This window comes from Syngnathus leptorhynchus, chromosome 12 (genome assembly GCF_054491065.1).
Source record: "Syngnathus leptorhynchus isolate UIUO chromosome 12, UIUO_Slep, whole genome shotgun sequence".
NCBI classification, from domain to species: Eukaryota; Metazoa; Chordata; class Actinopteri; order Syngnathiformes; family Syngnathidae; genus Syngnathus; species Syngnathus leptorhynchus.
In genome coordinates this window covers 11,495,748-11,522,744 of record NC_141206.1, presented here as the reverse complement: position 1 = coordinate 11,522,744, position 26,997 = coordinate 11,495,748, and the positions used below count along the sequence as shown (strand labels likewise).

General features: G+C 58.6%; 6 protein-coding genes, 3 non-coding genes and 1 pseudogene across 17 annotated transcripts in view; 1 reads left to right on the top strand and 9 right to left on the bottom strand.

The window, feature by feature from the left end:
* Positions 1-4,721, bottom strand: part of sez6l (seizure related 6 homolog (mouse)-like) — a 7,836-nt gene extending 3,115 nt beyond the window's left edge. Inside the window, exons 1-9 of one of the 2 annotated variants that reach the window (XM_085926600.1) lie at positions 3,730-4,721; positions 2,164-2,297; positions 1,893-2,085; positions 1,409-1,594; positions 1,160-1,334; positions 935-1,104; positions 564-758; positions 274-472; positions 1-121 (exon numbers count right to left, since the gene is read on the bottom strand). The exon at positions 1-121 is cut by the window's left edge and continues 67 nt beyond it. In XM_085926600.1, the coding sequence (XP_085782726.1) occupies positions 1-121; positions 274-472; positions 564-758; positions 935-1,104; positions 1,160-1,334; positions 1,409-1,594; positions 1,893-2,085; positions 2,164-2,297; positions 3,730-3,802 (1,446 nt within the window). In that variant the 5' untranslated portion in view covers positions 3,803-4,721. The remainder of the gene's footprint in view (positions 122-273; positions 473-563; positions 759-934; positions 1,105-1,159; positions 1,335-1,408; positions 1,595-1,892; positions 2,086-2,163; positions 2,298-3,729) is intronic. The other variant, XM_085926601.1, reaches the window with a different exon arrangement.
* Positions 4,722-4,724: 3 nt separating this feature from the next.
* Positions 4,725-6,824, bottom strand: rpl17 (ribosomal protein L17). Of its 2 annotated transcripts, none has more exons than XM_085926602.1 (7): positions 6,707-6,824; positions 6,367-6,418; positions 6,125-6,165; positions 5,629-5,763; positions 5,266-5,364; positions 4,983-5,174; positions 4,725-4,801 (listed from the first exon to the last, which is right to left on the bottom strand). In XM_085926602.1, exons 2-7 carry the CDS (start codon positions 6,404-6,406, stop codon positions 4,754-4,756), a joined length of 555 nt encoding a protein of 184 aa, XP_085782728.1. In that variant the 5' UTR covers positions 6,407-6,418; positions 6,707-6,824; the 3' UTR covers positions 4,725-4,753. The 2 variants fall into 2 exon arrangements, with proteins under 2 accessions (XP_085782728.1, XP_085782729.1); XM_085926603.1 differs by having other exon boundaries at positions 6,568-6,717.
* LOC147048612 (small nucleolar RNA SNORD58) lies at positions 4,873-4,940 on the bottom strand. Its single transcript, XR_015067840.1, has one exon. It is a non-coding gene; the product is annotated as a small nucleolar RNA SNORD58 (small nucleolar RNA).
* On the bottom strand, positions 5,436-5,501 carry LOC147048611 (small nucleolar RNA SNORD58). The gene has a single exon (XR_015067842.1). It is a non-coding gene; the product is annotated as a small nucleolar RNA SNORD58 (small nucleolar RNA).
* LOC147048610 (small nucleolar RNA SNORD58) lies at positions 6,239-6,303 on the bottom strand. Its single transcript, XR_015067841.1, has one exon. It is a non-coding gene; the product is annotated as a small nucleolar RNA SNORD58 (small nucleolar RNA).
* A 201-nt stretch (positions 6,825-7,025) lies between the features above and the next one.
* On the bottom strand, positions 7,026-12,185 carry mfhas1 (multifunctional ROCO family signaling regulator 1). Its single transcript, XM_085925756.1, has 3 exons — positions 8,318-12,185; positions 7,466-7,625; positions 7,026-7,377 (listed from the first exon to the last, which is right to left on the bottom strand). Exons 1-3 carry the CDS (start codon positions 11,532-11,534, stop codon positions 7,329-7,331), a joined length of 3,426 nt encoding a protein of 1,141 aa, XP_085781882.1. The 5' UTR covers positions 11,535-12,185; the 3' UTR covers positions 7,026-7,328.
* Positions 12,186-12,326: 141 nt separating this feature from the next.
* ppp1r3b (protein phosphatase 1, regulatory subunit 3B) lies at positions 12,327-17,886 on the bottom strand. 3 transcript variants are annotated; one of them, XM_085925773.1, is made up of 2 exons: positions 13,896-17,886; positions 12,327-13,273 (listed from the first exon to the last, which is right to left on the bottom strand). In XM_085925773.1, exon 2 carries the CDS (start codon positions 13,231-13,233, stop codon positions 12,484-12,486), a length of 750 nt encoding a protein of 249 aa, XP_085781899.1. In that variant the 5' UTR covers positions 13,234-13,273; positions 13,896-17,886; the 3' UTR covers positions 12,327-12,483. The 3 variants fall into 3 exon arrangements, with proteins under 3 accessions (XP_085781899.1, XP_085781898.1, XP_085781900.1); XM_085925772.1 differs by having other exon boundaries at positions 15,223-17,885; XM_085925774.1 differs by lacking the exon at positions 13,896-17,886 and adding an exon at positions 13,366-13,782.
* Positions 15,063-18,950, top strand: LOC147048606 (serine/threonine-protein phosphatase 2B catalytic subunit gamma isoform-like; annotated as a pseudogene). Its single transcript, XR_015067721.1, has 13 exons — positions 15,063-15,395; positions 16,081-16,278; positions 16,342-16,651; positions 16,932-17,077; positions 17,154-17,293; positions 17,402-17,479; positions 17,557-17,651; positions 17,744-17,869; positions 18,082-18,159; positions 18,224-18,308; positions 18,376-18,473; positions 18,545-18,571; positions 18,645-18,950. The product of XR_015067721.1 is annotated as a serine/threonine-protein phosphatase 2B catalytic subunit gamma isoform-like (transcript).
* A 2-nt stretch (positions 18,951-18,952) lies between these two features.
* hsdl2 (hydroxysteroid dehydrogenase like 2) lies at positions 18,953-22,749 on the bottom strand. The gene is made up of 11 exons (XM_085925770.1): positions 22,598-22,749; positions 21,739-21,902; positions 21,529-21,627; positions 21,024-21,138; positions 20,752-20,855; positions 20,458-20,556; positions 20,186-20,380; positions 20,014-20,085; positions 19,798-19,938; positions 19,584-19,712; positions 18,953-19,111 (listed from the first exon to the last, which is right to left on the bottom strand). Exons 1-11 carry the CDS (start codon positions 22,612-22,614, stop codon positions 19,002-19,004), a joined length of 1,245 nt encoding a protein of 414 aa, XP_085781896.1. The 5' UTR covers positions 22,615-22,749; the 3' UTR covers positions 18,953-19,001.
* A 179-nt stretch (positions 22,750-22,928) lies between these two features.
* On the bottom strand, positions 22,929-26,988 carry ugcg (UDP-glucose ceramide glucosyltransferase). 4 transcript variants are annotated; one of them, XM_085925767.1, is made up of 10 exons: positions 26,573-26,988; positions 25,729-25,861; positions 25,547-25,649; positions 25,288-25,389; positions 25,099-25,211; positions 24,788-24,966; positions 24,437-24,523; positions 24,265-24,372; positions 24,100-24,178; positions 22,929-24,032 (listed from the first exon to the last, which is right to left on the bottom strand). In XM_085925767.1, exons 1-10 carry the CDS (start codon positions 26,668-26,670, stop codon positions 23,862-23,864), a joined length of 1,173 nt encoding a protein of 390 aa, XP_085781893.1. In that variant the 5' UTR covers positions 26,671-26,988; the 3' UTR covers positions 22,929-23,861. The 4 variants fall into 4 exon arrangements, with proteins under 4 accessions (XP_085781893.1, XP_085781894.1, XP_085781892.1 ...); XM_085925768.1 differs by lacking the exon at positions 26,573-26,988 and adding an exon at positions 26,167-26,499 and having other exon boundaries at positions 22,929-23,483; XM_085925766.1 differs by lacking the exon at positions 26,573-26,988 and adding an exon at positions 26,167-26,492.
* Positions 26,989-26,997: the final 9 nt, after the last annotated feature.

The window sequence follows — 26,997 nt, the reverse complement described above, 5'->3', positions numbered from 1 at the left end:
GTCAGGGGTGGCGGAGAAGAGCTTGAAGGGAGCGCGACCCCCCGAGTAGCGGCCCAGCAGGCGGGCGGCGTCCTCGTCGCCGTCCGTCACCATCAGCGAGTCCCCTTGGCTGATGTTGAGACTGACGTGGGAAGGAAGGATAAGAAGCTGGCGTTCGGATTAGCTTCGAGAAAATGCACGCTATCGCGGGATGCTTTGGTGTCGGCGCGGTCCGTCTGTCGGTCCGTCCGTCCGTCAGTCAGTCAGTCCGCCGGCGGCTGTCGTTGCCCTCACAGCTGCACGTCGACGAGCACCCGCTTGTCTTCTCCGACGTGGATGTTCCACGCGCACTCCTCACCCTCGCCGTACCACTCGGGCCAGTTGGGCGACAAGATGACGCCGCCCGGTCCGCTCAGGTCGCCGCCGCATTGCGCTGACGCAGAAAGCAGACCCAGTCGCCAGGTTGCCTCGTGTCGCTCGCTGCCGGCTGTGGCTGTTCTTTTCTGGGTTATCTCGCTGGCGTTCTAGGCCGCCGGCTCGTGTCAGCCGGCTTAGATTTGGTTGCAAGATGCCAAGTCGTTCACCTTTGCAAAGCGGTTCCGTGTCGTTCCAGTAAGGGTCTCTGGCACCGATGCACTCGATGACGGGCGGTCCCTGTTCCAGGGCGTGACCCGGGTCGCAAGCGAACTGGACCACAGCGCCCACGCCGTACTGGGGGTCCGATGTGGTGAAGTTGCCGTTCTGGAGGTAGGGCTCATAGCAGCGACCGCGCTCGAAGGCTGCGTCGGTCGGGGCAAAAGAGACGAGAGGTGGGCTAACCCGGGACGAATTGGATGGGGAAGCAAAACCTTTGCAGAGCGGAGCACTACCCGACTGACAAAAGCCAAACAACGTCAGCTGTAGGCCCGCCGGGGCCGGGTGGGTCTGAAACGCCGGCGTCGGTCTTGACACGTACCTTCGTAACGGATGTCGAAAACGCCCGTGTTCTGGTCGGGCCGCTCTGTGAAGAACTGGATCCTGACGGCGGGACCCTCGCTGATCAGCCCCTCAAAGGGGACGCGCGAGCTCCGACCCGAGTCAAAGAGCACCGGGGAAGCGGCATCCGGGCCGCTCCGCAGAACCAGTCTGAGCGGGAGAAGGCACGGTCAACGATCGTTTGGAGGCCGCCGTTCCGACCCACCTGTCGGCGGGTCCCAGCAGGAGGCGCTCCAGGTGCAGGTGCAGCCGCTGCTCCCCTGCGGCCTCCAGGGACCAGGAACACGCGCGCTCCCGCCTGGAATCGGGCCCAGCGTGGCGGGGCGAGGGGGACAGCACCCGGCCCAGCGTGGCGTTCTTCACCGTTCCGCCGCAGAGAGCTGGAAAGAGCCACGCCGTGGCGGTGGCGACACATGGGAAGGGGCGGGGCATCCTGGGCGGGGGCGCCACCCACCTCTGCAGGAGGGCTCCTTGCCGCTCCACGCCGGCCGTGAGGCGTTGACGCATGTGAGCAGCGCTCGCCCCTGCAGATGGTAGCCCATGTGGCAGTGGAAGCGGGCGGTGCCGCCGGGCAACAGGTCCAACACGGACACCTCCCCGAAGTGGGGCCGCTTGGGGAGTGAGCAACTCAGGCGGAAGACTGGCATGGCACACAACATGGAAGAGAAAAGCCACCCAAAGCGTTAGCCTCGACGTTTCTCGTGCTGACAGCTAGGACACCGTGGCTCGCTCGCATTTGCTTTTTACAGCAGCAGCAGCAGCAGCAGCAGCAGCAAAAGAGGATAATTGGCCACATAGGTCCTCCCTCTCTTCTCTCGCCCCGCGCCTTAGCGACTCTGCTACCATTTCCTGTCATGCCTCCTTGCGCACGCAGGAGGCATGACAGGAAATGGCAAAGTCGGGACGAGATGTCGAGAGCCGACGCAAACGGCACCTACTCTGGTAGTGCAGCAGGAAGGAGCCGACGGCGTCGCGCGGCGAGCTGAAGAAGACGGCGAGCGTGTTGCTGGGGCTGCGGATGACTTGACCCTCCACCAGCAGGGTCTGATTGGCCAGCAGCAGCCAGGCCCCGCCCTCGGCCACACCCCGGATGGACAGCAGTTCGCCGTCCGACAAGTTGACGCTCTTCACCTGAAGGCGCAAAGGCAGGGAGGCACAAAAGTATCGGGACAGCCGGGACCGGCTGCGTCACCGCCACGTGTCACGTACCTGCAGCTCCACGCCGTAGCCCGCGTAGACGCTGATGGTGTATGTGCAGCTTACACGGCCGGCCGGGGGAAGCGCCTCTGACGAGTCGATGTAACCTTCGGGCTGCTGGAAGGTCGCCGAGCAGCCGGACGTTTCTGAAGGGACCAAAAGAGCCTTTCACGCAGCAGAGCCACCGCGCTACAAGTGAAAGTAGTTTGCCATCGTCATACGTTTTAATCCTCTGGAGGATTACGCTGGCAAAGATTTGCTGTGTTGTGACTCTCTCTGGGTGTGTGTGTGTGTGTGTGTCCTTGTGTCTGCTAGCTGAGGATTTTGAAAAGAATTCATCTCACTTTCAGTGCGTGCAATGTTCCCGATTAAGGGGAAATGAAGATGCGGGTGGCCAAAGTGTGTGCGCGCGCTCGTGAGTCGTGAGCCTGCTTCAGACTCGCGAGTCAGCAACGCGTGTGCGTTTGGGCTCATATGAGATTTTCTTGAAAATGTACTGTGCAGCTATTTTGGTTCAGAAGCCCAAAATCAGCACAGGATTGTCATTATGTGAATGATGTGCTAATTAAACATCATTTAGTCATTCTCTCTCCACTCAGATCTGATGAAGAGCCACGTGCACACGCTTAGTTAGCCGCACGTGCACATTGGAATAGAAATGGGAATTGATGTAGCTTCGCAGTCAGAAGGCGCTTTACCAAAACATAAAATAGCAACAGAAAACGTCACATTAAACATTGGCAAGAATTCAAAGCGTCCGATCACTCTGAAGCGGTCGATTTTGCAGAAAACAGCAAGTCAAACTTGTTCATCTATCCACCCGCCCATGCATCCATCCACTCAAGGCATCGTGTTCCGCCGACCCCAAGTTGACACTAATTCAATGATAAGTTTATCCGCCGCGGGCCGGGGTTGCGCAACTTGCCGAAGCGCTTCAACCGGAACCCTTACCGCCGCTTTTTCTCGCATCTTGCTCACACACGCACACACACAAAAAAAAGAGGATGCAAAAGTTTACACACCTCTGTTCAAAACGCCAGGATCTTGTGGTGTTAAAAACAAGCGCAAGATAAATTAGATGATCTCTAAAAGCAGTGAAGCTTTTTGAGAGGCTTAACTCAAAGGAACAAAAGGGCTGGCTGGCTGGCCGGGGATTGTAGGCTTTCTCTATCCACTGCATATGGGCAGTCACATAGGCTGGTGACCACCAGTGCAAGGTGACGAAACTAGCTGGCTGGCTGGCTGGCTGGAGGGGTTCCCAATAATGCGACCCGTGGGGGATCTGCGATTGTTTGTTACGAGGTGGACCGGAGTCACTCAACAGCTGCTCGATAACACACGCAAAATCGCGCTCACGCTCGCCGCAGCAAGTGTTGACATCTTCGCTCGCTCGCGCGCGCGCATCCGTCCCACGTCGCGGTGAACACGACGCAGAGCAAAGCAAAGAAAGCATGCGGTTAGGGTTGACGGGCTGCCTCCGCGGGGATGCATCCCCCCCCCCGGCTCAAAAGACTGCAGCTAAATGCCCGCCCGCCCGCGCGTGCGCGCACGCACACACACAAGGAGAGCGTGTCTCACCCGCACGCGGCGTAACGCAGCCGCAAGCCAACAACAGCAACACGCACGTCCGGCGAGACATCAAGACAGGCATCAAGGGCGAAGATCCTCACGACGGTAGACAGGCTCCTGCGGCACGTGCAAGCGAAACTCGAATGAGTGCCTCAGCAGCTTCCGGTTACATCCTCGTTCGCTCCGCTCCGCTCCGCCCCGCCCTCCGCCTACACGTCTTTCTTTTGGTCTCTGGCTGTGTTGGGCCGCAAGAGAAAGTGAACGAAAGCAGTTGCCTCAAGCGGCAAATGAGGAACTTTCATGCCTTTCTTCTGTCCGGATGCGTTTTTTGCCTTTCTCTTGCGCCGTTTGTCCTTTGGACTGAGTGGATGCGTTTTAATACAAAAGTTTGCTCCTGCAGAAGGAGTCCGTGGCAATCGAGTTGCGGTATTTGAATTTGAGTTGCAGCTTTGGAGAAGGGCCAGACCTCCAAAATGGACACCGAGTGCCCGGCGGCAGCCACGTACCGAGCCGGCCGGGCCGCCGACCGGGACACGGTCCTATTGGCCAAGGAGACAGTCTGCGGTTGGTTCTGGAACGTCACGCTTTGGGGATGCACGGCGTCCTCCGAAAGCACATTTGCGAACCAGCGCCTGCCTGCAGGGATCGCCTCCTGGTGTCCACCTCCTGGCGTCACTGCAAGCAGCCCAAATGCTTGATCGATTGAAAAAGAAGTGACGCGCCTGCAGAGTCATTTTAGCTCGGGAAATAATTGGATGTCATTTGACAGGGGTCACTCGCGTCTACGTTGAAAGCTCACATTCATTTGTCTTTGGGAGTTCTCCCGGTCAACTCATTTTGGACCAGGACACGTTCCCCGGTCCGTCTCGGTGACACATGACACGTTCGTTCCATCTTTGCGGCACACTCGGCTCCAGATCAAGCCCATATTTTCATTTTGGGATCCGGTGGCCTTTTAAGAGCAGACTCGAGCGCGACTGGATAAAATGGACACGTGAAGTCGGTGACAAGAAGGTTTGCTTTTTATTGCAAGCTACTCGCGTGACATCAACTTCTGCTTCTTCAGCTTCTTCTGGGACACCTGCATGCACACACACGACAAGAATTAACACTGCGGCCGTTACGACACTACGCGGCGGGTGACGCTGCGGCGTTGCTCAGCTTTCGAGTTTTTTTTTCATCGTTTAATCCAAAGGTGTCCTAAGTAGTCATCACGGCAACACAACTTTGCCCCAGCACCCCCAAAATAGACACAGACCGACCTTCTTCTTCTGAGCCACCTCCTCCTCGGGCTTGGGGACGATCTGTTCCTTCTCGGTGAGGATCATCTCGATGTGGCACGGCGAGCTCATGTAGGGGTTGATGCGGCCGTGGGCGCGGTACGTGCGCCGCCGCATCTTGGGCGCTTTGTTCACCTGGATGTGCTCGATCACCAGCGAGTCCACGTCCAGACCCTGCCAACGCCCCGCCGCATTGTCGAACAAGTATTACGAGAGGAACGTCGGGTAAATTGCTTCCTTTCGAAAACACGCCGCGTCCACCGACCTTGAGCTCAGCGTTGCTCTCTGCGTTCTTCAGCATGTGCAGCAGAAACTCGGCGCTCTTCTTGGGCCATCGGCCTTGCGTCCAGCCGAATTGCTTGGCCTGAAGGAGGTTCAAGTCTTGAGGAAGAGCAACCCAGAACGGCAGGCAGGCATACAGACAGACAGACAGCCCCCCCGCATAACAGAGTTTTGTCTCACAGACAATCCAAAGGTGTCCTAAGACTGTCATCATAGAGGCCTGCCTGCGCCATGGTCAGCCTCCACTCACTCACTCACTCACTCACTCACTCACTCACTCACTCACTCACTCACTCACTCACTCACTCACTCACTCACTCACTCACTCACTCACTCACTCACTCACCTGAGCGCAGCGGCCCACGCCACCGTTATAGCGTCGGAAGGGGACGCACTGATGCTTGACCACCACGTCTCGCAGGTACTTGTTGGCCTTGCGGATGTGCATGCCTTTGATGGCCTGGGCAGTCTCACGTGTGTTCTGCAACACATTAGCACGAGTCTGAAGCCACAAGCCTGACAAAATACGGCCAAACAAGATGGACATCCATTGGAACGGAACCGGCGCCACGAGCTCAATCGAGCAGCTTTCTCGCCACAAACAGCCAAAGCGACCCAACAGTTACGGGCCTCCACTGTTAAAGTCACACAGTCGAGACATCATTGGGAGAGCTCGTTTAACCAAATGTTCTCCAACCGCGCCCACGACAAGCATTTGATGTACTGAAGGTTCTCTTTCCGAAAGAAAGTAATACCGTCTGTCGGCCTGACAAGATGCGGAGGACAGTTCTATACGAGTTCATAAAGGCAAGGTGTGCTCCAGGGTGTTGCGGATGACTCACCTTGAAGTGGACCCGCAGGTTGGAGCCTCTCGACTTGCATGCTAGGAGACAAAAGTTGCTGTAAGCAAAGTGTGCTTTGCTCTATAGGCAAAATGTACGTGCAGCCGAGTCAATGGCGCTCAGTCGGCAAGGTTGTTTTCATGGGAATCCAAAGGTGTCCTAAGTGGTCATCAGCGCACCACCTCCCGACTCAGATAATAACACACACGTCTTTGGAGATTGGGGGGGGGGGGGATACTCACACTTTGTGGGGTTCTCGGGGTCCAAGGAGTAGCGGACCATTTTCACTTTTCTCTAAGACAAAAACAAAGGAACAGCGGTCAAACACAGAGAAGCATTCTTCAATGAAAAGACGTGGAACGCGAAAGCAAACGAGTGCGGGGCCGGCCAACATGGCGGACCTTCAGCAAACGTTGACGACAAAATACACGCCGAATTCCGACCTTTCACACAAACGGGCGAAGCCGGCTGGTGCAGTCGCGTGTCTCAAACACTTCGAGAGCGTTTATAAGGAAGGATGGAGAAGATTTGTACAAGATTTTCGAAGGATTGCGTGCTGACGGGTCGGCTTGTCATCCTTACCGATTAGTCCGCGACGGGAAAAGGAAGAGGCGGAGTCACAGCCGAGCGCTTGTGCGCCGCTCAATTGGCAGCGCGCCCTGGTGGATGGAAGATGAAACTTCGCCTTTAAGTGTGTACCATCCAGATAGGTAGGCGTACAATGAAGGCGGGCGAAAAGGCAGAGGCGGAGCCACAGCCGCGCGCTTGTGCGCCGCTCAATTGGCAGCGCGCCCTGGTGGATGGAGGACCAAACTTCGGCTTTAAGCGTGTACCATCCAGATAGACAGGCGTACGATGAAGGACGCTTGCTCGCTCCCTCCATTAAAAGCCGCATCTCCCAACATACATGAAAACTGGAGTCACTCAGTGGCGATTGATTTCTTTCTTTCTTTTATTCACACGCCTCTCTTCTGATTGTCTAGCAAAATAAAGGCTTTATTTCCATGAAAAAGGCCAGTCATCCATCAGGCACTCTGTCACGTGTCGCCACGGTAACAACGAGGTTCCGTCACAATGACACACATTTTGCTCATCTTTGGACACCAACTGAGGAATAAATAGTCGCGTCGCCTCATGGAGCGCGTCCGTGACGCAGCGATCCGTTCCCGGCCGGGCGTGTTTACAGCAGTCTGAGGCTCTGGCGTCAGGTTCCTGAGAAAGCGTCTCCGAGCCCTTCGCAGCAGACCGACAACCTGAAAGCCACACAAAATGGACCCGTCGCAACGTACGCGCTAACAAACTACTCAAGGAGAGCGTCGCAGAGTAACGTGCCAATCGTACCGGCGGGCGAGGTCGGTCGGGGTCTCCGTCGGGGTCACTCGGGGGCCAATGTCTGTGGGTGCGGGCGGGTAGACCAAAGCCACGTTAACTCGCTCAGAAGAATTCTTGGGACACGTCAGCTCGCTAACGCCTTCGGGACGCCGCTGGGACAGAAGCTCTCCTGAAACGTGGACACACGCCGTCATAATAAAGTGTGTGCCCGCGGGAGTGTTTGTGTGTGTGTGTGTGTGTGAACATGTTTGACATGCTGGACCAAACTGTCCCAATTCAAATGATTGACGACGCCAAGAGTGGGCGTGATGGGGCGCTCACATGAGACGTTAAATCTCTGGCGCCTGTTCACGTGTGCCACGTAAATCCAGCGTGCGTGCATGCGCGTGCGTGCGTGCGCGCGCGCTGGATCAAGGCATGTGGCTGTAACAGGATGGACTTAAGTTGCCGTCAATGACACGTGGCTCCGATTGATGCTTTAGCTGTGTGGTTCTGAAAAGTCCACACGCACCCCTGTTGAATTTCTTTCTGTGAACTAAAACAAGGAGACCCAGATAAATCATTTGGGACCTTCAAAAGTTCTTCTGCATGACAGTGGCTTTTGATTTACGGTTAGGGTTTTGTTTCTTTCTTTTTATTATTTTTTTTTTTGTACTTCCGTTAGTTTGAATGTGGGCTGGTGGTTTATATCTTGAAAGGATTTGTCCGGGTCTCAGCTTTTGTCACTCGGTCGACAATGTCCCGAGTTGCTTTTGTGGCCAGATCTTTTCAGGTTTGAGCGAGCGCGCGAGCGGGCGGTCGGGCAGCTGTCGGTCGGGGAAAGTCGCCCGTCGTCCTGGGCAACGTTTGTGGCGTTCTTACCGGGGAAGGCGTGCGGGCTGGCCGAGCCTCTTCGCAGGCACTTGGCGCACAGGATGTGCTTGTGGTAGTGCAGACCGGGCCAGTCCTCCAGCAGGGCGTCCAGCTCGCGCAGCAGCGGCGTGACTGCCTGCCACGCCGTCCACATGTTGGGCAGCGCGGCGCGGCTGCCGATGGACAGGGTGTGGGCCTGCGGTGGCGCCGGCCGGTGGCTGATGACCACCGGGACTTTTCCGCGGTACGCCAGGACGCGGCGCCGCCCGTCCCACCTGCGGACCACGTGTCGGTCGATGCGCGCCGCCAAGCGGGCGAAGATCCCCGGCGGGAGAAGGAAGGGGAAGCTGTAGCGGATCTGCAGCCGCTCGGCGGCGAAAGGGGGGCTCGCCGGCGCCTGGCCCCCGTTGGGTTCCGAGCTCCCGCCGCCGGGTTCCGTCTCAAAGGCGCCTCGGGGTGGGCTCCCGCCGGCGGGTTCCGTCTCAAAGGCGGCTCGGGGTGGGCTCACGCCGCCGGGTTCTGTCTCAAAGGCGCCTCGGGGTGGGCTCTCGGGGCTTCCGTCTCCTCGGTGGACGTACCCGGGGAATTTGTACCAGAGTTCGGTGGCGCCTTTGGGGGGCTTGCCGCCGCGGGCTTTGTTGACGCAATAGCAAACGCCCATCTTGTCCAAGAGCTCCAGGACCGCGTCCACGTCCCGCTGGGTCTGGACGAGAGGGCGCAGCAGCCGGGGAATGGCGGAGGACGGCAGGAGGCCGTGGCTACGGAAAGCGTCCAGGTGGCGCTGTAGCTTCTCGCCGTCCTCGTCGGGCTGCCGGGTCCCGGCGGCGGCCCCCGTCCCGTCTCTCTGGAAGAAGACATTGAGGATGGAGAGGAGGCGCGGTGGATTGTGAAAAACGTAGTCCTTCAGGGCGGGGCTGTCCTCCAAGTGCACCAACGCCCCGCTCCGGTGCAGGTAGGACAAGGCGCTTTGCAGACGCTCTTCCCCCGTCAGCCCGGCCTGCTGGCCCAGACGCGCCGAGTCGCGGTGGGTCAGCCACAATTGCGGCGACCGGCGGAGCAGCTCCTCCAGCGTCCGCCAGGACCCGGGCGGCGGCCGGTAGAGCTCGGGGAAGATGTCAGGATGGCGGGCCACGGAGGTCAGTTTGCGGCAGAGGCGGCGGATGTCTGTCCGCTCGCCGCCGGGCGCGGCGCAGCTGACGCTCAGCAAGGGGGAGAGTATCTGCAGGCGGCGGTCCAGAAGCGCACGCAGGCCAGCCTTCTTCCGCCGCAGGTTGCTGTCAGAGACGGCGTAGAAGGGGCTGTGCGGACAGGAGGCGCGAGCGGCGTAGCCCTGCTGCAAGGCCTGCTCCACCTTGAGCGCCGAGCCGGCCAGGACCTGGACGTCCCTCCTCTGCTGCAGGCCCACCTGCCGATGGATGTCCAGCTTCTTTTCCTCCAGCTCGACCTCCCCGCACAGGTCGGCGTGCGTGCCCACCAGCAGCACCACGGCTTGGGGCACCTTGGCGCCCAGCAGGTGCAGGAAGTAGCCCACGTGGCTGTAGAAGCTGCACGGGGAGTAGGCCTGCAGGTTGACCACCAGGATGTAGAGCGCAGAGGGGGACAAGAAGAAGGCCTTGAGCGGGTCCAGGTGGGGCTTTCCCGACAAGTCGTAGACCAGGAAGGCCGGGCCGCCCTCGGCCGCCCAGCTGCTGACTTGGATCCCCTGGCTGGCGTGGACGCCTTCGTTGTCACTGCTGACCCGGCTGTCGCTGAGCTGACTCTCACTGTCGCTGAGCAGCAGGCTCTCGCTGAGCCGGCTCTCGCGTTGTCTCTCGCCGAGCCGGCTCTCGCGTTGGCTCTCGCCGAGCCGGCTCTCGCGTCGGCTCTCGCTGAGCCGGCTCTCGCGTCGGCTCTCGCTGAGCTGGCTCTCGCTGAGCTGGCTCTCGCTGAGCAGGCACCGGCGCAGTCGCGTCTTCCCGGCGTCCTCCCGTCCCACCAGGACCACTTTGAGTCTGGGCCTGGCTCGTACCTGCGAGCGCGCGGCGGCCCGCTGGTACGCGGCGATGTGGGGGATCCCCTTCATACACACCTCGTACGGAGGCCGCACCAGCGGGTTGTCCTTCACCTTCCAGATGTTCACCTTGGACAGCCTGCCAAAGTGGTCAGGAAGGACGGCAATTTGATTGCCCTGGAGAACCAGCTCCTCCAGCTCCACCAGGTCCACCAATGAAGCCGGCAGGTAGGCGATGTCGTTGTTGTCCAGCCAAAGGTTGACCAGCTTCTGCAAGCGCCCGATTTCCTCGGGCACCCGAGTCAGTTTGTTCCTGCTCAGGTAGAGTTCCTCCAGCCCCAAAATGTCCAGAAGAGCCCCAGGGAAGTCAGTGAGCTGGTTGGAGGACAAGTTGACCATTCGGAGCGTTCGCAGGCCGCCAAAAGCCTGCGGCAGCGTGGTCAGGCGGTTCCCGTCCAGCATCAGGCTCTCCAGGTTCTGCAGCTGACAGAGCGCGTGGGGCAAGGACTTCAAGCGGAGGCTGCTCAGCCACAAGATCTTGATGCTCTTCAGCTTCACCGCGTCCTCCGGCAAAGCTTCAAACTGGTTCCCCGAGCAGTCCAGTTCTTCCAAGTCGCCCAGCGTGAGGATCTCGGGAGGGAACTTGCTGAGTTTGTTGTGGTCCACGTCCAGCGTGCGCAGCCGGGCCAGGCCGCGCAAGGACGCCGGCATGTCGCCGAGGTGGTTGAAGCTGACGTCCAGTTCCTCCAGAAGCTCCAAGGCGGCCAGGCGATCGGGGAGCCGCTGAATGCTATTGTGACTCACGCTCAGTTTCTTCAGCCGGCTCAGCCGGCACAGGCCCTCGGCCACGGCCCGGAGCCGGTTGTGGCTCAGGTCCAACTCCACCAGCTGCCTCAGCTCGAAGACGGCGCACGGCACGCAGGAGAAGCGGTTCCTGCGTAGCACCAGCACGCGCAGGTTGCTGAGACTGGACGCCAGGCCTTCGGGCAGCTCCTGCAGGAGGCTGTTTCCCAGGTTCAGGGCCTCCACGTGGGACAAGTCGGCGGCCAAGTCGGCGGTGGCCGCCGCCGCGTCTTTGGGCTCGGGGGGCAGCTGGCGCAGATCGTAGCGCAGCTTCCTGGAGCGGAGGGCGGCGTCCCGCCACAGCTGGGCTGCCTTCACATTGCTGTCCAGAGGGCTCCGCGTCTGCTCCGCTTCTTCCCCCCGCTGCTTGTTTGTTTCATTCGGAGTCTTCATGGGTCACCCCTCAGCGTGCGAGCGAACGCGCGAGCGACCTGCTGGCGGGCGGCGACCGGCCGGCGGGGAGGCCTTGACCGGGAAGGAGGCGGGGCTTCATGGTCGCCGAGGCGGGCGCTGCCGACGTTTGGTCACGGAAGGAGAAAGTGAACATTTACAGAGACGAAAGTGAGGGGCCACGGCCGCAGCGTCGACATGGCGGCGGCGGCGGCAGCGACAGGCAGGCGAGCAGGCAGGCAGGCAAACGAGACGCGCTCCTGCTCTGATACTCTTCCTCTTCTCTTCCCCCGTCTCTTTTCCTGCTGCTGCGGAGAAGGTCGACGTCATCATCTCCCGCCTCCGTCCCGCCCCCAGCCAGTCTGCTTCCTTTTCCCATATACCGAAGTAATTTGATTCAGTATTTGTTTCCTGGAGTCCGGTTTGTTTGGGTGCGTGGCGTCGTCCTCTACAATGCGTGTGGCAAGGATGTCTTCATAAACTTTGCCCATTTTTATGTCATGTTTTAACGACTGTTATTTTTGAGAACGTGACGCCATCCTCTTCCCCGCGTTATGTCGATCTACGCTCTCAATATCGCACAAGCCTTTTGTTGAACGAAACTGGACCGCTTGAGTCAGGTGGGGAAGCCGACACATGCGTTATTTGGGGGACGCATTTCTGCACGACCTCTAGTGGCTTTCGCGTGTCACTGCAAATCCAAAAGTACAGAAAGTGCCGTCACGTCATCCATCGCCTTGCATTTCATTCGGAAGCAAAATCTGGAGCCGGTCACGTGACCCTCTCCTTAACACCTTTCAATGAGCTCGTCTTTATTATCAAGGAGCCTTTCGGAAATTCATCGCCATATTGCTTCATTTCAACGAGCACACATGCAAGCAGCCTTTGAGCATTTCGTCTGTGTTTGTTTCTCGGCTCAGCACCTCCGCTCGCTCGCTCGCTCGCTCGGGCTTCAGTAGTAGGGGCCCACGTTCTCATAGCTGGCGTAGCTGGGCCACTCGGGGAGGATCCCCCGTCCGCAGGTGAGGCTACCGAAGGCGTCCAAGCCCGTGCCCGAGTCGAAGCGGCGCCCGCCGTCCCGCCGACGCTTATCCTTGGCCCAGAGGATGCGGTAGTTGCGCCCGTGGTTGCTGTCCCAGTACTCGGCCCCGGTCACCTGGTAGCAGATGGCAAACTCCACGTGGCGTCGGGGCGTCAGCAGCTGCGGCAGGCTCAGGCTGAAGGAGAAGGTGTCAGCGGAGGCGCTTTGGTACGAGTCCCGGACGTAGGCGCACTCCACGTCCGAGTGGCTCGCCCACGAGTCGAAGGTGACGCGCAGCACCACGCGTTTCTCGAAGGACAAGTTCTTGACCTTGACCGTGCCCGCCAGGATCCGCTCCCTCAACACGCACCTCTCCAGGCACACGCACTTCCTGTCCACACTCTGGCGGAACAGGACGTAGTCGGACGCCGGCTGGGCGAAGTCCAGGACCAGCTCGTCGTCGTCATCCCGGTCGGGCGGCGGCGCGAGGAGGACGCCGGCGGGAATGTAGACGGCGTCCTTGAACTGGGAGAAGACCTTGACACTGGTGAGGGGCAGGCCTCGGTGGTCCGCGAAGGTCACCCGCTTCTTTCTGGAGGCGAGGCTCTGGTCTCGGGGACTGCTCCGGCATGCAAAGTCCTCCTGGGACAGGATGAGGGGCAGCGCCATGTCCGTCGGCATGTTGGCAGCGCGCGCGCCCGTGCGTCAGCTTAGCATCACCCTGAGGAATAAACGGGGCAAAAACATTGGCTTGACCTGTTGAACGCAAACCCAGTCGAGCTGACAACCGCACCAAAACTGCCAACCGCTTACCCAAATGGAGACGGACATGAAAATGTGTACAGAGAAATACATTTGCAGTTTTCTTTTGATAGGTTTTTTTGCTCAGAATGTTGCTTTGCCACCATCTCGTGGCATCCGCTGGCAATTCCCAAAGCCCACATCTTTTTCAATGACCTATTTGAAGGGGCCGTCGTCCATTTGATGGGAAAAACAAAGTTGGCGTCACTCCACGCCAGAAAAGCCCGACACCGAAAGCTCGACTCGGACCAAGCGTTTGAATGCGATGGCCATTGACTTCCTTCTCAGCCAAAGCAGCAGCTTCAATATTGCACACATATAAAAACTCAACTAACAAGAGCAGATGTCCATATAGGTTTTAGTGATTGCAGTACATTTACCTTGACGTGTTCCTACGCAAGTTTGAAAGTCGGACTCGGCCCTCTAACCTCGACGACAACCCCCCCCCCCCCCCCCCTTCAATCACTCACGGTGCCAATCAAGTCAACTTTGGAATGGGACCCAAAAACCACCCGCACAGCATTAAAAACAAGTCACCTGACCTCGAGTAACCCGACGTCCACGCGTGGCCTTGTCAAAGTGTGGGTCCATTGTTCGTCAAAAGTCGTCTCCAGACCGCCCGCGGAGACGCACGTGCAGCTTCACGAGCTGGTGTGTACGCGCGCTTCCGCTTGCCACACTGCGAGCCAGCCGCTGCCGCGCGCAGCTTCAGAGCCACTCGGGCGCCACGTGGACAGCCCCTAGCGGCCAATCGAGAGAGGCCGGCGGCCGTGTGATCGAGACGTCACCGCACCTGCTTCGGGAGGGTCAAAGGTCGAGAGAAAGCAAACGTCAGCCGGGACGTCTGGAGTAGGCTACGAAAAGGTCCCGTTGAAATTTAGCGGACCCCGGGAGCCTTCTGCGGAAAAGCCCAGAGCAGAAAGCAAAGAGTCGAATGGGCCGGAAAAAAAAGGCGAAAGTGCAGAAAGCGTCAATATTTGTGTGCAGGCTGAAGTTCAACAGAACAAAAGGCACACGTCCGCACGGCGCGGCGCCGTCCTTGACCAGCTGCTGAAAACAGCCGCCGCGGGTGTCAATGGTGAATCAAAGCTGATCAAGTCGATATGCCTAACCCTAATTTGCAAGCTCAAACTTGACAACGGCTTGGTGAAGAAACAAGAAGACAATTTGAACTATGCAACGAAGCAAACCAATGAGAGCGCTTGCGTGATGCGCACTGCATGGGAGGAGGGCTTGCAAAACGAAGGACTTCACCTTCAACTTTCACAAAGGCCATTTGTTAGCGCTGCAAAAAGACGCATGCGCAAAAAGCCAACGTGACGCTCGCTCCTTTGCCCAAAATGGTTGCGCGCCGGCTCCCTCTAGCGGGACGACTACGAATGACTGCCGCAGTGCGAGTCACTTGGATTGACTTTTTCTATTTCGAGATAAACTTGATAGGATAAGCGGATGGCTGAAGGAAGGAAAAAGAAAGAAAGAGAGGGAAAAATACACAATCACAACAAAAGATACATCTAAGCGATAAACACGATGGCGCTCTCTGAATGGGAAGCACTGGTAACGTGCTTTCATGGCGGAGGGGGAAACAACATGGCGGCCCTCGGGCTTCGTTGCTGGTGGTGGTTCAGGCCAAAGCAATCAAGCGCAGAGCGCGGAGCGGACGGGGGGGTTGGAACGCGCGGGCGGCAGGCCGGCCAAGCCCCTCCCCTTTTCTTTTGCTTGCCGTACGCGCTCCCTCCCCGACCCGGCGCAAAATCAGGAAGTCGTCGAATCCATCGGGTACAGGACCCTCCTGGCCCCCACACTCCTCCCCGCCCCCGGACGCCAGTTGAACTCCGTCTCAGCTCGGCTCGGCACGGCTCGGCTCACCCCTCGGCGGCCTCCAAGTGCGGCGGCGGCGGCGAGACGCGCGGAGCCACGGCTAGCTCCTCGGCTCGCTCGGCTAGTCTGGGCGTCAGTTCCCCGAGTTGTCTCGATTCGTTTGGGCGCAAAAATGTCCACCAAAGAGTCCAAAGTATCCACCACGGAACGGCCCGTTAAAGGTGACCGCCGCATTTTCCTCGTCTCCTTCTTCGACAGCTTTATTCGTATGGCCTAGCTGCGAGCTGGCCTCGACGGCCGTGTTACGCGCACGCTTATGACGTCACTGGCGTCAACCGACCGACACGCCCCAGGACACGCTTGGGTCGAAAGAGTCGCTCAAAAAATATTCCAGCTGCATGTTATAATGGCATAAAGTTGATCTGCATTTGTCAAAGAAAACTGTCCTCTGGTTCAGGTCGCCACCTTGAAAATCTTTTTCAAAACGATATATTCTTTAGAGGAGCGCTACGTCAAAATAGGTTGACGCCAGCTACTGGTTTAAAAAAATGAGGGGACTTAACGCGAGTCTCATTCCTTGGTCTTGGTTTCATGCGACCCTAAAAACTGCCATGACATCAGACACGGAAATGAATGCTCTACAGAAAGTTTCAAAAGGAATTTTTAGCAACACTACTCCTGCGGGTTTGGCAGAGAATTGGCCAAATTATTGGGCCTGTACTGCATCATTGTTTTCATATCCACAATATTTCAATCAAATGTCAATTCCAAGCATGTCAAGTTGAGGGTTCTATGATCGCATGACCTTCCCTGGCATTTGAGTCGTTCAGCCAATTGCGCTTTCCTGGCAACTACCAAACGTGCGCTTGCTTGTGTGTGTGTGTGTGTGTGTGCGTGCGCGCGCAGCGGTGCCATACCCACCGGGGACACGTCTGTCGGTGACGGAGCTGTACACGGACGGGAAGCCGAACGTGGAGGTGCTAAAGGCGCACCTGCTGAAGGAAGGACGCCTGGAGGAGGAGGCGGCCCTGCGCGTCATCAACGAGGCCACCGCCATCCTGCGTCAGGAGACCTGCATGCTGGACGTGGACGCGCCCGTCACAGGTACATCACACGTACATCACACGTACACACGCCTGTCACAAGTTGTAACGCGTGTGTGTTTAGTATGCGGCGACGTGCACGGCCAGTTCTTCGACCTGATGAAGCTGTTCGAGGTGGGCGGCTCTCCCGGCAGCACCCGCTACCTTTTCCTGGGCGACTACGTGGACAGGGGCTACTTCAGCATGGAGGTAAGCGCCGGCCGAGCAGCAGCGCTGGCCGGCCGTCTCCCCGGGTGACGGCGGGCCCCGTCCGTCTTCCCAGTGCGTCTTGTTCCTGTGGGCTCTGAAGATCAACCACCCGGACACGCTGTTCCTGCTCAGGGGAAACCACGAATGTCGCCACCTCACAGAGTACTTTACCTTCAAACACGAGTGTGAGTGTTTCTCATGACAGCAGCTCGGAGCGCGGGACCTGGGCAAAGATTCATCCCGGGCTACTTGACGCTAGCTCGGGAATCTTTAAATGCGACGCGGTCCGTTTTTGCCGCCGCCAATGCTCAAATGTGCTCATGTTTGACCAATGGAATTGCTTGCCGCCACACAATGGAGCTGTGACCCCCACAAATACATTATTCGTGGTTGTAATTTACAAAAGATTTTCATTTTTTCGGGGTCAACTTAACCTGGGCCGTGTCCACCGCCCCGCACGCGCAGGCAAGATGAAGTACTCGGATCGTGTGTACGAGGCGTGCATGGAGTCTTTCGACTGCCTCCCTCTGGCGGCCTTGCTCAACCAGCAGTTTCTGTGCGTCCACGGGGGTCTGAGTCCCGAGATCGGCAGTCTGGACGACATTCGCAAGGTCAGCGTGCCGGCCGGCCGGCCGGCCAGCCTCACCCGCGGCCCGGCCACGTAACGCGCGTCCTCTCTGCGTGCAGCTGGAGCGCTTCAAAGAGCCGCCTGCCTTCGGGCCCATGTGTGACCTGTTGTGGGCGGACCCCGGCGAGGACTACGGCACAGAGAAGAACCGGGACCACTTTAGTCACAACAGCGTGAGGGGCTGCTCTTACTTCTACAGGTAAGGTACAGGTGGTGGGACGGCACGCCAGGAGCGGGCAGAGCCTTACCTTGCCACCTTACCTGTCTGTGTGTGTGTGTGTGTGTGTGTGTGTGTGTGTGTGTGCAGCTACGCCGCCGTCTGCGACTTCCTGATGAACAACAACCTGCTGTCCGTCATCCGGGCGCACGAGGCGCAGGATGCCGGGTAAGGAGCCCACGAGGCCGACTCACGCGTGTTGTCCGCCCGCCGTACGTTAACGTGCGCTCGTACGGCCGGGTCAGTTACCGCATGTACAGGAAGAGCCAGACGACGGGCTTCCCGTCCCTCATCACCATCTTCTCCGCTCCAAACTACTTGGACGTGTACAACAACAAAGGTGAGCCCAAGCAAGCCTCCTGCATTTCCACTTTGCCCGGGAACTGCCAATGCTGCCGCTGCTGGGAAAGTTGTCTTTTTGCTCTGCATCAGCCGCCGTGTTGAAGTACGAGAACAACGTGATGAACATCCGGCAGTTCAACTGCTCGCCGCATCCTTACTGGCTGCCCAACTTCATGGACGTCTTCACGTGGTCGCTGCCTTTTGTCGGAGAGAAAGGTCAGTGGGAAGGCCGCGCCACCCCGCCCTGCGGTGGCCCACCCTGCGGTGGCCCACCCTGCGGTGGCCCACCCTGCGGTGGCCCACCCTGCGGTGGCCCACCCTGCGGTGGCCCACCCTGCGGTGGCCCACCCTGCGGTGGCCCGCCGCGCCACCCGCCCCGCCGCGCTACCCGCCCCACCCCAGCCAATAGATCTGTGGCGCATCCCCAGTGACGGAGATGCTGGTCAACGTATTGAACATCTGCTCCGACGACGAGCTCATGACTGACGCCGACGACGCGGGAGAAGGTGCCGCTCGCTCGCGACTCACAATGGCCTCGGAGTAAAAGACTCAAAGCATTTCCCCTTGCAGGCGGCGCCCCCGCTGTCCGGAAGGAGGTCATCCGGAACAAGATCCGTGCCATCGGGAAGATGGCCCGAGTCTTCTCTGTGCTCAGGTCAGTCTTAAGTGTGAAGGCTCACTCCGGCCCGACGGGCCGGCTTCCTTGACGTGCGTGTGCACAGAGAGGAGAACGAGAGCGTGCTGCAGCTCAAAGGCTTAACGCCGTCCGGAACGTTGCCGCTTGGCGTGTTGTCGGGAGGCCGGCGCACGCTGCAGAGCGGTGAGACTCGCCGCTAACGCTCGCCCTCTCTTTCTTTGCCGAGCGCGTCTGACTCGTCTTTCTGGCCGCAGCCACGGAGGAGGCGGAGGAAGCCGGAGGTAAGCGCGTGGCCGCGTTGGCCCGTCGCCGCATGTTACGGTTCCTCGACTGACACAGGGCGTCGCCCGGCAGGCGGCGACAACGACTTCAAGCCCCCGCCGCGTAGGATCCAAAGTTTTGAGGAGGCGCGAGGCCTGGACCGCATCAACGAGAGGATGCCGCCGAGACGAGACGGCCCCCGGGCCGCGCCGCCCGGTGACGGCGGAACGGACGAGGCCTAGCCCCGGGCATCTTGCCCCACCACACACACGCACGCACGCACGCGCACACGCACGCACACACACACACTTCCTTATCCACACTCGGAGGCCGGCGGTGGACTTTTTGGTTTGCACCGGCAGATGCGGTTTACATCCTCAATAAACAAGGCTAAAGCGCTCCTCGTTTTGACTTTTATTTACGTGAGGATATCATCGTTACCTGATGACATCACAGCTTGGACATGCGGCCCATCATCTTCTCCAGCTTGACGGCGAGCGTCATGTCGCCGGCAATGCGGAGCTTCCCCGTCATGAACGCCATCGTCGGCTTCAGCTTGCCTGCGCGTAGGCGGGAGAGAATATGTTAGCGTGGATGGGAACGGCTCAAGCCACCACAAGAATGCAGTACAAAATGGTGTCCACAAAAACACAACAGAAAGGTGGTCATGCGACGAGACACGTCACCTACTATTTATGCCCTTTAGCTCCGCAACACCGTTAGCACGCAAACAGGTTTCGTGAGAATAGCTTAAGCTGTTTCCACTCTGGACCAACCGTGACCAGCCAGCGCCGAGACACGGGCAAAGCACCGGGCTGCCGTTGTCGCCACGTGTCAGTTGACCAAACGACAAACTCGGGTGGCCATAAGCAAATGCGGAAACAACTTTAACTTGGAGATTCTCCGTGCTCGAGTGGGAACAACGGTCATTGATTTCAAACAAATAAACGGCGGCGCTGCCCTTGCACTGACATCCGTTCAAATTACGGAGGGCAGGTTTGCGTGCACAAAGGTTGCCGTGGAAACGCTCACCCGCAAACATTTTGCTAAAGTCGGCCGAGTCCATGGTCATGACCACGTCGGGCTCTGCGTGCGGCTGGCCCGGCCCTGCGCTGCCCGCCCCGCTCTTCAAGTCCAGGAACCAAACCCCTGCGTGTTCTCCTGCCAGAGGGAGGGGGGGGGGGGCAGGTGAGACAGACGTCCCCTTTTTGTGTGGGCGGGCTCCAGCGTCCAACATTGAAATCACCTGAAAGGTCAAACCGGTAGAGCGCCTTGGTGGACTTAACCAGATCCTCGTTGAGGACGCCTCGGATCACCTCAAACGTGCTTTCTACGGGGCCGCCGGGAGAAGACGTGGCCGACGACGGCTTGAAGGCGGGTGTCGCCCCTAGCGACGAAGCAAACACTCTGTCAGCTGCCAATCATCCAAATTCAGCAAGCGGGCAAGCGCGACCACCATTACCGTGTTGCTCCATTTGCTGGGCCAGCGCCTCGGGGGTCTCGTCTAGGAAGAAGTCGGGCAGGAGGGGGTGACCTGCGGACCAATCAGAAGGCAGCGTGAAACTGCAGCAAGCAGGGCAGGGCAGGGCAGGGCAGGGCAGGGCAGTTTGCGTGCAAGGAAGCGAACAAGCGACCTGGCTGGACGGCGTACTGATCCATGTCTCGAATGCCTTCGTCCCGCAGAACGTCCTCATCCACCAGGAAGTGACCGGTAAAGGTTTTGGGCCGCGTCAGGACGGCGTAGGCGGCGTCCGCCATGATGTCCGCAGTACGACATTGCTTGGCCACGCCTTCGCCGCCCAGCATGTCCATGGCCGCCGTCTGGATGGCTGCGGCCACAAAGCCACGGCTCCCGTTAGCCCGAGAGCGCCCGGCGCGTTAGCCGAGGTTAGCGCGTCTCGCTCACCGGTTCTCGGCCAAAGGGCGTTGACGGCGATTTGACCTCTGAACTCTTCCGCCATCCCCAGGACGCACATGGACATGCCGTACTTGGCCATGGTGTACGCTGAGTGCGACACGAGGACAATGTCAAGTCATCATCGCCCCGACCGACCCCGGCCGCTCGTCGGGTCTGTCGCTAAGGTTCCGCGTGCCAGCCGTACCTCCGGTCATTGGCGCGGCCACGCGACTTTCAGTGCGTCCGCGGTCACCGGCACATCAGTTGCTCGGGATCCAACAAACTGTGGGTGGCCTTGCTCACCTGTGTGGTTCTTGAACCAGACGGGGTTGAGGTTGAGAGGCGGCGACAAGTTGAGGATGTGTGCAGACGAACTCTTGAGCAGGTGCGGAATGACCATCTTGGACCTGGCACCCCAAAATTGGTCAGTTACAGGGGGCAAAATTCACAACGGGACAGCGGGGTGACAGTGGCAGACTCCTAATGAACTGAAAAGTGACGGCAAGGAAAGAGGCTGGCTGGCTGGCTGGCTGGCTGGCTGGCTGGCTGGCTGCCGCGTGTGGCTTGGTACGTACGTCATGTATGTTCCTCTCAGGTTGATTCCTAGCATCAGGTCCACTTTCTTCATGGGCGTTGACAAGGTTCCCGTCAGGCTGATGGCGCTGGCGTTATTCACCAAGATGTCGATGCCTGGCGACAGAGATGACAAAGCCGGCACACCGCGTTAGCGATCCCTCCCTTTTTGTAGCAAAAAAATAAATGAATCACCGTCGACTGCGCAGCGAGTCGCTTCGCGCACGTTTGCGTCTTCGTATTGTTGGGTAATTTGAAATGGCTCTCATTTTTGTGGCCAGATAATCTTCCCAAGAACGGACGGCTTCAAATGGATGCTTTTGCAGATTTGCGCTCGCTCGTCTCTATTCGATTCATCGCTTGGGTCAACATATCAGAACCACGGAGCGGACGGACGGACGGACGAACAGCCGCTGGCCCGGCACCGCCTCTGCGCTCATTCGCAATGTCGGCCTGGTTCCCGGTTGGGGATTCGCGGCCCCTTTTAGACTTCAAAGCCTTCCCGACCTCCAAACTTGTCGACGGCTTTCCGAACGGCGTCTTCAACTTGTCGCTCGTCTCGGATGTCCACCACGCACGGCAGCGCTTTCCCGCCCAAGTTCTCCACTGCAGAGCAAAAGGTCCAAAAGGTCAGGTTGGGGCCTGGCCTGGCCTGGCCTGGCCTGGCCTGGCCCGGCCCGGCCCGGCCCGGCCCGGCGCACGTTCGCGCCAACGCACCCTCCTGCGCGGCGCTATAGATGGTCCCGGGCAGCTTGGGGTGAGCCTGCGCCGTCTTGGCGGCGATGACCACGTTGGCGCCATCTCTGGCGGCCTTCAGGGCGATGGCCTTGCCGATGCCGCGGCTGGCGCCCGTGATGAACAGCGTGCGGCCCGCCAACTTCCTGCGCAGAAACGAGACACGGGGCAATCACTCGCCAGTGAGGAAGGGAGTGCCACGCCAAATCCTTTTTTGGGGCATACTAAGCAAGCCACAGGCCTTTGGTGCATCCGCTTGAGGGCTCTCAGAAAAGAGCCGCCCGCAGTCAGAAGCAAAGCCGAGCAAATAGCAGCAGAGCGAAATTTCGACTTGAACGTACATATTTCAAGAAAAGAGGGGAAAAGTTCTCCTGATTTGCTTGGCTCATGCAAACCTACAGTGTGGCGACGATCTGGCTTTTTCATTCAATCCCGTCCCTACATGATGTGCCTTGGCGATCAATCCAGGCTTGGACGGACGTCAATCACCGGTGACAAAGCGCAGCTGTGCCAATGAGGCCAAAGCTATTGCTAAAGTCATGCGAGCGAGCGAGCCAGCCAGCCAGCCAGCCAGCGCTTCTCAAAAGTTGGCGGCGGGGCGCGCCACCTCATTTACCATGTTAATTAGATTCCATTTATAGTCGTTGAGATTTGGGGGTAGGGGCAGTAATTAAAAAGTCCTGTGCTAGCCTACGCTAAGCCTAAATGACTCGGACACTCGATGCTAATGTTTAGTAAAAGCACAACAATCATTGGAGTCATCGTTGTTTGACACTTTTGAGGGCGATTTGTCTTTTTGAATCGCACGTGAAGTCGTCAAAGAGGGCGTCTGCGAACTCACCCGCCGTTTGGAAGCATGGTCACTCCGAAAAACAACAACCGCGGGCCGACAGTGAACAAAATCCTCAGGAGAGAAAAGGACACGCAACTTTTCGTCCACCTTTCACCCAGTGAAGGCAACCGGAAGTCCGTCCCTCCCTCGCTGCCGGCCAGCGGGCTCCATTTCCGGTCTCCTGCCAAAGATCCCCAGGATTCGTTGAGACGTCTCACACGTTGACGAAGGCATATCCGAAAGAGAATCAAACAAAGGGAAAAGACGCACTTTGCGCTGGGCTGCGGCCATTCTGTGTGGTGGGTCGCACAATCATGTTGGCAAATGTCACGTGCACAAGCAATGAGAAAAAAACTTTATTGTTGGCGTGACAATTCAATTGTGCAGTGTGATTGGTCGACAAGCTGAGATGCAAAACGTCTCATTGGACGACAGCCTGGCACATTCAAGAAACATGTCATGGGGCCGAACCCAACCCCGGTGCCTCTGCTCGACGAGCACTTCCCTCGACCTGTTCCACGTACGTCAAAATGGAAGGATGAAAGTGCCACTTGAAAATTCACGGGCCTTCGTTTATTCCAAAGGCTGGACTCGATCAAGAAGTCATGACGCATCTCAAGATAATTGGAGAAACTGCATGATAAGCGCTTTCAGTTGACACCGCACAATGGATGGCAGGCAGGTTGCCTGCCAACGGTCCCGGCCGGAGCAGTCGTTTGGACAGCCCGATTGGAAATCAATTGTCCGTCATCTTGTGCTCCAATCGCTTTTCCATCTGTGCGCTGGCTGGCTGGATGCGCGACTAATCTCTCTCTCTCTCTCTCTCTCCAGCCGCAGCGGCTAGCGTATTTGAACCCCCGGCCACTTGGCTTCGCTCTGGGGGGCCCACTCTGCTCTACACTGACACACGTACACGCGAGTTAGTCGACATGAAATGATACGACACATAACACTGCGTGCGGCGCTCCTCACACGAGCGGAACGCCGTCGGAATAGTTTAGTTACAAAGAAAAGACAAATACAAAAAGACGGCTGACAGCGCCGCCTCCTGATCTGACCGCTTGGGTGGCGTCTTCTCACGTCACCTTCACGTTGTTGAGCGTTTCCACAGAAAGCGGGGAGTACCGCGGCCGGCCGGGCGGGCGGGCAGGGCCGCACTCTTGTGCCACTGCTTCTTTGCTAACATTAGCACCAAAAGGAACATAAATAGTCTCCAAAAAACAACAACAACAACAACAAAAAAAAAAACACGCAGGGCTCTCCGCGACAGCAGCTACACGTCCAGGATCTCCTCGGCCGTGCCGCCGCATCGGAGCCGGTACCGGCCGGTCCGCCAGCTGATGGTGGGATCCCAAAGCGCCGACAGGAAGATCTGCACCGCCATGGACTCGCGGATGAACCACGCCACGGCAAAGTCCAGCTTGGAGAAGCTCGGCGGCCCGCCCTGCCCGCCCGTCAAAACACGACGAATGACAAATAGCTTGGGCGAGGCGGACTCATCGGGTACGCACCTGAACTCCGGTGAGTTGGACGTAGTCGGCGATGAACCACGCCAGACAATGACACATGAAGAACACCATCATGTCCCATCTACACGAGCGGACATAAACAACGTTTGGCGCAAAGAATGACGGGCGGAGTGCGACAGAGCGCTGGCTCGGTGCGGCAGACAAAACCTGAAAAGGTGATGGGCGGCCCAGCCGATAATGAGGCTGGCCAGGAAGCACTCGGAGACGGGTTCCAGCACGGTGCCCGGAAGCATGTTGATGCGCAGCTTGGTCCACCTGCCACGGACCAAGGGAGGAAGTTAGAGCGCCTCCGCGTGGTCATGATGCTCACGGCGTTCACCTGATCAAGCGTGACTGGAACTGGCCGATGGAGTAGGAGCCCGAATTCTGCAAGGCCACCTGCGTCGCCATGGAGAACTTCCAGCCTCTGCGCAAGACCAATCGGGCCGGGGGGCCCGCCCGCGAGCGTCGCGTTAACTTGTGTAGAGGACACGCACCCGATTCCAATGCAAAACGCTCAACGGCGTTGTTGGAGATGCCGGCTGCGTACTTTCTCGTTTGGAGAGTGTGTGTGTGTGTGTGTGTGTGCGTGTGTGTATAAGAGTGTGAGTGAGCGGGGGCGTTTGTGTGTGCGACAGAAAGCCAGTCAGTGTGGTAGTGCGTGAAAACGAGCCCGAGCGTGCACGCGTACCTGTCGGCGATGGCCTTGGCCATGAAGTAATCTTCAGCGATGTACTGCGCAAAAGCCACCAGGCCACCGGCCTGGTCCAGGACGTCCTTGCGCATCAGACACGACATGCCCGTCACGCACTTGATGCCCATCACGTTCGCCGAAATGTACGAGCGAGGGTGCGACGTCCCGAAGTAGACCTGCAGACCCGTTTGCCTCTCGTTAGGCGAGCTCGGGCCGCTCCGCTAGTCAGCCTCACGGGCGGGAGTTAGCACGCTGCGGTGTTGATGCGCTTTCTCAAGCTAACTGGGCGTCCCGCTAGCGAGCCTCACCTGCTCCAGCGTGGCGGCGAAGCCCTGGCGGTCGGCGACGTACGGCAGGCCGTGCACCAGGCCCACCTTCTCGGTCATCTGATTGGTCAGATCGGTCAGGGTGTCTGCTTTGACTGCAGTCACACACAGTTAGCATTGGCGTTAGCACGGGGCCGCTGCTCAGACAGGGTCAAGGTGGCGCAGGACGACCTCGGATGCCGCTGTCGCAGATCCACACCAGGCCGTACTTGGCGCCCTCGTAGCCTGGCATCAGGTTGTTGATTTTGGGGTTGATGCCCACTTTCTTGCCCCCTGCCAGAGACAGGCGCTGGGTCAGGTCCACATTTGGGCCAAAATGGAGATTTAGTTGGCCCAGTTAAATGGCCTCAAATTGCTCAGTACCGAGGGCCCGGAAGGGCCGCAGACAGGCGAGAGAGCGTTTCAATGTGAGGGCGTCGCAAGTGGTTACCGATAAAGAGGCGAGCGTCCACGTTGGGATATTTGCCCAGCAGCTTCTTGCATACGTCCACGGCAGGGTCGTCCTGGTCCTGAATGCACATCAGCACCTCGTACTGCACGCACGCACGCACGCACGCGCACGATTACAACACACGCGTACGCACACGGTTCCAGAGGTTGGGGGTCAGCTACCTTGGGGTAGTCCATGGTGAAGAAAGTTTCCAGGTTGGAGATGAGGTTAGCGTCCACGCCCTTGAGCGGCTTGAGCAGGGACACGCCTGCCGGCGGCTGAACCTCCGGCCTCTTCTTGTGCAGACGCAGGCGCCTGACAACAGACGGACGGGGTCAGAGGTCGTTTGGCAAAAGCCTGTCTACTTAGCCATCGGTCTGCCGATTGTTTTCGCCACGACTAAAAGAATTTGCAAAAAGATCATGTGAAAAGCCACAGTTTTGTTGTTTTGGGACCGAGCGAGCGAGCGAGCGATGACTGGCTGACTCAGCCAAAAGTTATTTGTCTCCCTCGCACCACACAAAATGGCTACACGATGTTTACTATTTCACAAATGTACCTGTCGTTTGGCGATTCAATGTGGCTTCCCGTCTTAAGGCGGTTCGGTCGGGCTACCCTACCTTAGAGTAGTACTTAACGCTTTATAGAAAGTAAGCAAAGCATTAAGGTCGGCTTCAGCAACGCCGATGTCCAAAATATTCACTTGAGAGAGAGAGAGGATGAGAAAATAATGTCCGTCGGCCGGCCGGCCGGCGCTAACCGACCGGCTAGCTACCCTGCGCCCACCCCCTAACATAATGACCCTTTTTTTTAATGTCCGTTTTATCCCATATACAAAATGAAAACACAAGGTCGGAGCACTTTCAGCCAGACCGGCGGGATTAAAGTTAGCTAGCGGTGCCGGCCGGCCGGCCTGCGGTGGGCTGGGCTGGGCTCGGCTAAGCTAACATAGAGTAGGCTAACGTTAGCTCGGCTAGGCTAGGCTAAGGTAAGCGACGAAGCGAAGGTAGAGCGTGGCGAACTCACACGTAAATGATGGACATGAAGTGCATGAGCCACAGCACGACGAACAGCAGCAAGCCGAACACGGCAAGGCCCTGCATGGCGACCTCCGCCAGACCCATGGTGATGCGCGGAAGGCGGGGAGGGAGGCACGCCACGCCGGACGGGCGTGTGGATGGACGGCCGGGCCAGCCGGCCGCCGCCGGGAGCAGGAGGAGGGAAACGAGGAGTGGGGTCCCGCCCCGGGCAAAGGTGCGCCGAGCGAGCGCAGCTGGAGACTGAGGTCAAAGATTCGGCAGACAGATCCAGTCTTGAAATCCGCTCGACGCCAAGCGGCCAGTCCGGAGATCCGAGAAGGAAGACACACGCCGACTCCGTCCGCCGGGGACCGCTCTCAGTCCCACCGCGGCCGAGCCCAGCCGAAGCCGCTTGACAGTCAGCAGACCCGC

What these genes read in the sequence shown, in the direction of transcription:
- ppp1r3b (XM_085925773.1), bottom strand. Translation starts at nt 13,233, where the DNA reads ATGCCGACGGACATGGCGCTGCCCCTCATCCTGTCCCAGGAGGACTTT.
- rpl17 (XM_085926602.1), bottom strand. Translation starts at nt 6,406, where the DNA reads ATGGTCCGCTACTCCTTGGACCCCGAGAACCCCACAAAGT. An exon ending in GCGTGGGCCGCTGCGCTCAG is followed by an intron (nt 5,365 to 5,628) that starts GTGAGTGAGTGA and finishes AACCTCCTTCAG; the next exon opens with GCCAAGCAATTCGGCTGGAC. An exon ending in AGAGCAACGCTGAGCTCAAG is followed by an intron (nt 5,175 to 5,265) that starts GTCGGTGGACGC and finishes GGGCGTTGGCAG; the next exon opens with GGTCTGGACGTGGACTCGCT.
- ugcg (XM_085925766.1), bottom strand. Translation starts at nt 26,342, where the DNA reads ATGTTAGGGGGTGGGCGCAGGGTAGCTAGCCGGTCGGTTAGCGCCGGC. An exon ending in GCGTTAAGTACTACTCTAAG is followed by an intron (nt 25,862 to 26,166) that starts GTAGGGTAGCCC and finishes GTCTGTTGTCAG; the next exon opens with GCGCCTGCGTCTGCACAAGA. An exon ending in TTCCAGTCACGCTTGATCAG is followed by an intron (nt 24,373 to 24,436) that starts GTGAACGCCGTG and finishes GGTCCGTGGCAG; the next exon opens with GTGGACCAAGCTGCGCATCA.
- mfhas1 (XM_085925756.1), bottom strand. Translation starts at nt 11,534, where the DNA reads ATGAAGACTCCGAATGAAACAAACAAGCAGCGGGGGGAAGAAGCGGAG. An exon ending in CAGCCCGCACGCCTTCCCCG is followed by an intron (nt 7,626 to 8,317) that starts GTAAGAACGCCA and finishes TCCACGTTTCAG; the next exon opens with GAGAGCTTCTGTCCCAGCGG. An exon ending in CCGACCGACCTCGCCCGCCG is followed by an intron (nt 7,378 to 7,465) that starts GTACGATTGGCA and finishes TGTGGCTTTCAG; the next exon opens with GTTGTCGGTCTGCTGCGAAG.
- hsdl2 (XM_085925770.1), bottom strand. An exon ending in CGCCCTTTGGCCGAGAACCG is followed by an intron (nt 20,381 to 20,457) that starts GTGAGCGAGACG and finishes TTGTGGCCGCAG; the next exon opens with CCATCCAGACGGCGGCCATG. An exon ending in CTTTAGCAAAATGTTTGCGG is followed by an intron (nt 19,112 to 19,583) that starts GTGAGCGTTTCC and finishes GCCTACGCGCAG; the next exon opens with GCAAGCTGAAGCCGACGATG.